The sequence below is a fragment of the Papaver somniferum genome, chromosome 3 (genome assembly GCF_003573695.1).
Source record: "Papaver somniferum cultivar HN1 chromosome 3, ASM357369v1, whole genome shotgun sequence".
Classification (NCBI taxonomy): Eukaryota; Viridiplantae; Streptophyta; class Magnoliopsida; order Ranunculales; family Papaveraceae; genus Papaver; species Papaver somniferum.
In genome coordinates this window covers 136,712,302-136,720,841 of record NC_039360.1, presented here as the reverse complement: position 1 = coordinate 136,720,841, position 8,540 = coordinate 136,712,302, and the positions used below count along the sequence as shown (strand labels likewise).

General features: G+C 37.2%; 1 protein-coding gene across 1 annotated transcript; it reads right to left on the bottom strand.

Annotated features, from left to right (window-relative positions):
* Positions 1–2,284: 2,284 nt before the first annotated feature.
* Positions 2,285–2,698, bottom strand: LOC113360016 (30S ribosomal protein S2, chloroplastic-like). Its single transcript, XM_026603569.1, has one exon. It carries the CDS (start codon positions 2,696–2,698, stop codon positions 2,285–2,287), a length of 414 nt encoding a protein of 137 aa, XP_026459354.1.
* Positions 2,699–8,540: the final 5,842 nt, after the last annotated feature.

Sequence of the window (8,540 nt, the reverse complement as noted above, 5' to 3'; positions counted from 1 at the left end):
TTTTCCTTATTTTTCCTTATCTTAATCTTAAGTGAATTGCAATCAGATACGTTTGGAGTTTTATAGAACCGGTTCAATTACTACTTGATTGAACCGGTTTTCTAAAACTCACACAAACTTTCATTACATATGTTATTTCTATGTATTAGGTCACGTCTTCGGAGGAGAAATTTTGTGTTATATATGGTTATCTTTATGATATCTGAATTGAATTGGTAACTTCCTATATTGTGAAAAAAAGAAAAAGAGGAAGGACTGGTTGCCTAATATCACTCCTCCTCCATTAATTGATACTTCAAGGGGGTTACTTGAAATGAAAGAACAAAAATGGATTCATGAAGGTTTAATTACTGAATCACTTCCCAATGGCATGTTCCGGTTCTCTTTGATAATGAAGATCCGATTCTAGGTTATGTTTCAGGAAGGATCCGACGTAGTTTTATACGGATACTATCAGGAGATAAAGTCAAAATCGAAGTAAGTCTTTATGATTCAACAAGGGGACGTACAGATTATAGACTCCGCAATAAAGATTTGAATGATTAGGTGGTTTTTTTCGACATTATTTTTGGGGGATACAACTCGAGGTTAAAAATTCCAAGAGACTTATTTTCTTCCAAGGAGTAGATTCGGAATTAAGGTAAGGAATGACAAATACGAAAAATAAGAGCCTTTGTCCGTAAATCCATGATCAACCTCTTTTCGTAGTACCCTACCCCCAGGGGAAGTCGAATCCCCGCTGCCTCCTTGAAAAAGAGATGCCCTAAACCGCTAGACGACGGGGGCATACCCGCCTGATCGCTTACTATACCGATAGTATGAACAGTTTTTTGTACTTGTCAATATAATGTAATGCTATGACTGAATTCGAATAATATTTTCTGCTTTCATGATTCCATCTAATTTCTTTTTTCTATAAAAATTGTAGGGTACGAGTCGAATCTCTTCATCAATGATTCGATGAAATATCTTGGGTCTACGTCGAATTGTGTCTCAATCAAATGAATCTCATTCTGATGAGAGTAAAAAAACTTTTAGGCGGTCTAGGAAAATGCTTATTTGTATTTTATTTTATCAATATTAATGCACTACATTTTTTTCAAGATTTCTCAAAAAAAATCTAAAGTAATTTTTTTTATTGGTCCTGAATGGGCCGAAATCTATCTATATGATGTATATTATATACATAGGTACATACAGTACACTCATAGTGACTGTTGGTTCATTCAACAATTGAATCAAATGAGTCCTTTTAACTCAGCGGTAGAATAACGCCATGGTAAGGCGTAAGTCATCGGTTCAAATCCGATAAGGTTTTTTTTTCCACAAAACTCTAATCTAAGTCTTCGGTTTGGGAGGAAAATAGAGATATTGTTGCTTTTTGTAAACTCAATGGCAAAAAAAGGAAACATCCACATAAATATAAAAAATAAATATAAAACAACTTATTATTATATAATAAGTTCTTTTATATATTTATAGTAGTATAGTTATAAAGTGGAACATTTGTCTTGATTATCATGATCAGTCATTCCGCTGAGTTGAAGAACTATTATGTCACTTTAGAAATCAACAAAAGAAAATGCTTCAAAAAAAAGAAAAAAAAAAGAAAAAGTAAGTGGATCTGACCCATTGAATCATGACTATATGAGCTATTCTGATATCAAAATTCAATAGTAGAGAGAAAATTGTAGCAGCGTACCCCCTTTATTTCTTTTTTATTTACTTGGGATACGGAAGAATTTGTCGGTGTTTCTGATTTAATGTTCTTGTTCCAGAATGCTTCATAGGAAGAAATGGTTATTCTGTTCCTGTACAGAAGAACATTTCTTCCGAGTCACAAAAACCGTCTATTTTGGAATATCTGTCTATGATTCCAATATTTCTATTATAAATCTACAGTTGTTACAATGGCCGGGACAAAGGGTCGCGATCCCGCGAGGGTGAGCTAACCCCAAAAACCCGTCCTCAGTTGGTCAAATAAACGAATTGCTAGTCGTAGAATATTATTCCCTTCAGACTTGAACCTAACTCAAATAGGAAGGCAAGGATTCGGAGAATTTTTCCCCCTTTTCGCCGAAGTAAATTCACCGAAGCTAAGGGGTGTGATCCGGATATTTTTCCCATTTCATGTATCATAAATGGATCCACGGGGATATTTTTATGTCTTGGCTACCCTTTATCAGTATTTTTCGTACCACCCTAATTAGGAATAGAGAATTCATTTCAAATAAAGGTGGTTCTCGAAAAAAGATAGCGAAAAAAATAATCCCTAGAGTCGAGACTAAGAGGAATGTATAAACCAATTCTTCCACAGATTCGATCGTGGTTTACAATTATAGCTTCCACGATCCTTGCAGATTGAATCATCCGTATAGGATACAAAAAGAAACTCCAGATATTTGATATCTTTCTCTTTAAATGAGATCTCAATTCCAGCTACGGTTTCTTTAGATATCTTAGAACTAGAATTCCACCTTTTCCCGAAATCAACTGCTTTATTTTTGGTACCAACTATTAAGAATTGGTTTCCCTTACTTGCTGCATCAAAAACTAAATCACAAGCTTCTGATAAAAAGCGAGCAGTTCTAGTAAGATTTGTAATATGAATACCTTTACGCTTTGCAGACATGTAAGGTGCCATTCTAGGATTCCATTTCCTAGTACCATGACCAAAATGAACTCCTGCTTCCATCATCTCTTCCAAATTAATATTTCAATATCTTCTTGTCATTTCTCCCTACGCTTCCCCGTTTTTTTAAGAGATGAGATACCCTAAATACTAAATAAATAATTGTTCCATTTTCTGAAAGATCCTGGCTTTCGTTCTTTGGTGGGTCGTCCGAGATCCTTTCGATGACCTATGTTGTGTTGAAGGGATATTTATATGATCGATCCGATCGATTAGGTAAGGCCCGCGGTAGCAACGGAACCGGGGAAGGTATACATAAAAGACAGTTATTTTCTATTCTATTAGTATTGGTTAGTGATCCCGGCTCGGTGAATCCTTTCTTCCGTGATGAACTGTTGGCACTAGTCCTACATTTTTTCTCTGTGGACCGAGGAGAAAGGGGGGCTCAGCGGGAAGAGGATTGTACCATGAGAGAAGCAAGGAGTTCAACCTGTTTCAAATATACAACATGGATTCTGGCAATGCAATGTAGTTGGACCCTCATGTTGATCCGAACGAATTGGCCTTTCCACTGAGGTAAATCGCCCCCGTTTGACTGCCGTTCGAGGATGTAGTTGTAGATACGTTAGTGTCTACAAAACCAGTGTATCTCGAAAGGATGTTCTGGGAGTCTGTCAAAAGGCCCCGTAGGCAGAATAACCAATGTATCTCGCGGGGGATGTCCTAGGAATGTTTGGGAAACCTCAGTAAGTCGAGTCAGAGCCTAGAGTAGACATGACCAGTGTATCTAGCGATGATGTACTATGAATCAGTCCTTGATCTCAAAAAGGGTGATTCGTGCTTACGGGAGACACATATGTCTCTGCTCTGGGTCATAAGTCTACACGGGACGTTTTTACGCATCTACAGAGCCTACATGACCAGCATTATCTCGCGGGGATGTATACTAGAAATCATGGCATCACAATCAGCTGCGTCTCGTGAAGACATGCTGGAATTGTGGTTGTTCTGGTTCATAAGTCTGCGGGAGACATTTTACGCTCTATAGAACCTACGCGACCAGCAGTATCTCGTCGAGGATGTGCGCTAGGAATCACGGCATCACGACCAGCAGTGTCTCGCGGGGACGTATACTAGAAATCGTGCCTTGAGGAACGAGGGAATAATCTCTCCTGTGAGAGTTACGCTTTGTCTATGATATTGAATTTACGCTTTTGCCCCTTATCGAAATTTCACCATCTACATTAAGTCCCCTACTCATAGTAGAACCTTGATTGTTCTATGATGAGTATATAGATGGTGACAAATCATTCTGATACGAAATTAAAATCCACTCGGTCTTCTAGACTTGTGGAGTCACCGAATTGATGTTTAGTTTTTGATTGTTATGACTCTGATCTTGGTATCGATTCTCGACTTTGGAACTTCCTGGTATTTTGTGTTAGACGTTAACGACATGATAATCAAGTCTTGATGAGACAAAATTTCCGTCTTGTGCGAATGGAATTTGTTAATTAGGGTTTACTTGGAAAAAACCCTAATCTTCTCTCTTTGTGCATCCTTGAGCTTTCGAGTTTGTACAGGCGAGTATGTGGGGAAGAGAGAGTTTTTGAATGGCTTCCTGGATGGACTTGATGTTGGTAAAGAGCCGTGAGAAAATATAGGTACTTACTTTTGAAGTTACTGAGTACCTATCCCATATAAATACTGAATTCAGGTTTGTACTGTACTTATACCCTAATTTCTCTTTTGTTCTCGTCTGACTCCTTAAGACGCTCTGGAGAGGCTTGACGAGGCTTGGAATGTGTGCATCTATCTTGTGGAGTCCGCACCTTTTGTGATGAGAGCATGTTTAATTCCTTGTCCAATCAGACATCTCTTTATTAGAGAAAATGCATACTTTTGAAACTAAGGGTATTTTCGTCAAAAACCACTATGAGCTTAATTTTTATTTGGCATGAGAGAGCCATGAATCTTCCCTAGGTATAGTCACGTCTTCAAAGATAGACTGGAGCAGTTCTGGTTTTGCTTTTGGAAATCATGAACTCGAATTTCCCGTTTTGAGCCAGATTCCCTTTATTTTCTTTGAAATTCTGCCTCTCTGGATTCCGTTTCAATCCCATTCCTCTTTGAACACTTAAAAAACTTAATAATCACGTGTATGAGGCCTTTAGAACGAGTATATGAGCGCTTGTCGGTCTCTGGATGTATTAGGGCATTCTTCTTTGAAAATACTCAAAATTATAAAAAAATAAGGGTATTTCGGTCAACATCCCTTATGAGATCGTTTTTGTTGAAGAGTGATGATATAAAAGAGGGATGAGAGAGTTGTGGAGAACCGTCCAATAGAATGGGGATAGGCTCGACCCCTTCTCTTTTAGAATAAATCCCTTTTTCGCCAAATTCTTGGAATTAAGGCTATTTTTCATCAAAACCCTAATTCTCTTTGACTTTGGTCTCTCTTAAAAATTCCGAGAGAATAAGTGACGTCCCACTGGCCTAGGAGAGCATTCTCACGCATTGGTCACGGCTTGGAGGAGTCTTGGAAGGAGAAAATACCTTAGAAACCCATTTATTATTCTTAATTAATGCTTGAATTTAATTATTCACCCTTGAATTATAATCGTGGCATGAATGTTGCTATAACGTCTTCCTTTGTTTAGGTGATAGCGTCATTCGTCTTTCAAAAAGATCGATACTAGTCTTCAATCTGATGATGTAGAAAATAGCAGAAGTGCTAACGATCTTGGATTTGATGACGTAGATACCCATCGTTCGTTCTTCATTGAGGCATCCTCGGTAAGTATTGAAATTTATTTCTATTTAATCATCTCTGATGCATACTTATTCGGCCATCGAATGAATTAAAGTAGTCGTATTTGTCAAGGATTCTCTTTGTTTAGGTGTTTGTCATAAAACTTCAGATTTGAGACACTTAGGGAGAATGAATGTAAAATCTTCATACGGATTCCAATTTGAGTCCCCGACGCCAAATTTGAAATAAAATAGAATAAGATTCATAATGCAAAAAGAATGACTTGTTTCCGAGTTCGTTTGGCCAATCAAATCCGTGTATACTTTTGACTTCAGAAATCCCGTATAAAATTTCAGAAGTTTTCAGATTGCACTTACTTTGGTGTCGGGGCCACATCTCCTAGCTCGTTTATACGTTCGAGGCACCTTTTTGGTAAGTTTCTGATAAGACATAGAGAAACATATTTTCTTCAGAAAGTACACCGAAATTCCTTATGGTTTGTCATCAGTTTTCAAGTCTCCGTGCTGCAATGTTCATCAATCCGAATTACAACAGGAATCCTTGTTTCAGTTGGACTCTTAAAGCGTTCTCTTGCTTCAAGCACAACCCCTCGGAGTATTATGACTTCACTACCATTCCTTAGCTTGGTTTAGGTCATGAATTTTGTATCATTAGGCCAAAGACACGTCCGTGGTATGATTATTTGTTTTTACTCTTTGGTTTCCAGAAAAACATATTTTGCTTGATCCCTTGTGAAAGTATGGACCCGAATAATTCCGTGAGTATCCTTGGAGATATAGAATTGGTTGCTTGAGATTGAAATAAGGATAGTTATATAGGCATGAGAGCAAGTTTCGGATTTCGCTCATGAGGCTTGAAACTTCACAGCACAGATACAGACCCTATGTATATGCCACATGTCTTCACTCTTTTAGTGTACTTATTCTCTAATTTCTCTCTCGTTTGTAGAGTTGTATCGAAAATGAGACTTTTATGGAGATAAGTATTCCTCATGGCGAGAAAGGGTTTGACTTTGAGGATGAAGCAGGCTTCAACAATTTCAGAGAGCCTTCAAAAACAGGTTTAAGGCGCAGAGAGACAACCGACCGACCTGAGGATAATTTCACGGGACTTATGTCTTCTTTGACTTCGGAAGAGATACTTGTTGGAGGATTTAGTGTAATGAAAATGATAACTCTGAACGTCCTTGCTTCTAAGGATCTTGTAAATATGAGAAACTTGATGATAACCCGTGAAAATCTTTGCTTTCAATGTGAGATAGTTTTTTTTTCTGAATCACATGAAATTTTATTGATTTTAAAATAAATTTTACAAATTACAGAGTTAAAAAGAAAGCAATAATCAAAACTAAACCCATCCCAATAAGATTTGCTAGCCCATTAAAATTTCTAGTCCACTAACAAAATCTATAGTAAACTACTTCTGGCATTTCCACTCTCCCCAACCATACAGGTCTGCCAATATGAATATCTCTTGCTCCTGCTGGAAGTATTGCACCTCTTTTGGCTGCACAATCTGCAGAAAAATTTACTTCTCTGAAGCAGTGAACAAATCTAATATCTGTCAAAGTCTTAAGTTCCTTAAACCATCCGACTCTGATAAACCATGGTATTTGACTCTTAGCAAACTGATTCAAAACTGTTTTTGAATCTGACTGAATAATAATCGTCTTAAGCTTCGATTCTACTGCTAATTCAGCTGCTATCAAAACTGCATAAACCTCAGCAATATAATTAGTTGTAGTCCCTAATCCACCTGAAATTACACCCAACACCTGACAATTATGATCTCTTGCAATTACTCCAATACCAGCAACACCTGGATTTCCTAAAGAGGAACCATCACAACAGAATAGAGTGTATTCAACTTCAGGATCCAACCAATAACAAGGTTTAATACAATGATACTTAGATTGCCTTGAACCCAAGTTGAAAAAAGAGATTTGATGAGTGTCATAAAGTTGATTCCATTTGCACCCTGTAATTCTCATGCCTCCTTCAAAAACCATTTTCATTATCCTGTTCTTAAAAGTAGAGATGTTGGGTGTGATCTCTTCAAAAAAAAATTTATTTTTCTAAAACCACAATTCCTTTAATGTACTGTAGGTAGGTGTGATCCAGATCTGCTGAACTATTGTGCTTTTGTTGACTGCACTTCACCACACATCTTCAAAAGAATAAGGAATTGCAAAGTTGAAAATGGAAGTTAACCAGTTCCAGATAGACTGACTAAAATCACATTCCCACAAGAGATGATGCATGTTGTCTTCAGAGTTCTTACAAATACAACATTGAGAAACCATCTCATACCCATTGCTGACCTTTTATTCATCATCCATGTAGAGTCCTTGGATCAGTTTCCATATGTTGCTAGCTGTACTTGGGTGTAGATAAGAATTTCATATATATTTTGACCAGCCTACTTGGTTTTCCTTAAATCTCATTTTGTCAACTGCAATTAAGACAACAAAGTCACCTGAAAAAGATTCATTCCATATTAATTCATCCGCTCCTCCACTAATTGCAGGTAAACTGAGTGAAAGAAGAGCATTCTGTATATCCGGAGGAATAAGCCAAAGTCCATTATTTAGCAGATCAGCAACCTTCATGTGAATATTATCTTTAACATACTGATTTTGACCAACTACTGATATTAAAGGAGACTCACCTATCCACACAACCAAACTGAGATTTTCTTTCCATTGCCAATACACCATCTTAAATTATGTTGCAGTGACTGCCAAGCCCATATTAAACCTGGCCGAATGAATGATAAATTCCATGAAGAACTCCATTGGTTATATTTGTCCTAAATTTAGCTTTAAGAAACAGTGCCCAATCATCCTCAGATTTTATTATCTTCCACAATATTTTCATAAGGAAAGCTTAATTTATGATTTCCAGTCTTTGAATACCCAATCCTCCTTCCTTATAAGGGGTGCACACCCTTTTCCATGAAAAAACAATATGCTTTCTAGTTTTACTGTCTCCTGACCAAAGGAAGTTCCTTATAATCTTCTCACAGATTTTAACAACTGAACGTGGCCATTTGTAAACTGCCATATTGTATAATGGAATGCTACATAAGACTGACTTTATCAAAACTAACCTTTCTTGAAATGACAAAAGTTTA

What these genes read in the sequence shown, in the direction of transcription:
- LOC113360016 (XM_026603569.1), bottom strand. Translation starts at nt 2,698, where the DNA reads ATGATGGAAGCAGGAGTTCATTTTGGTCATGGTACTAGGAAATGGAAT.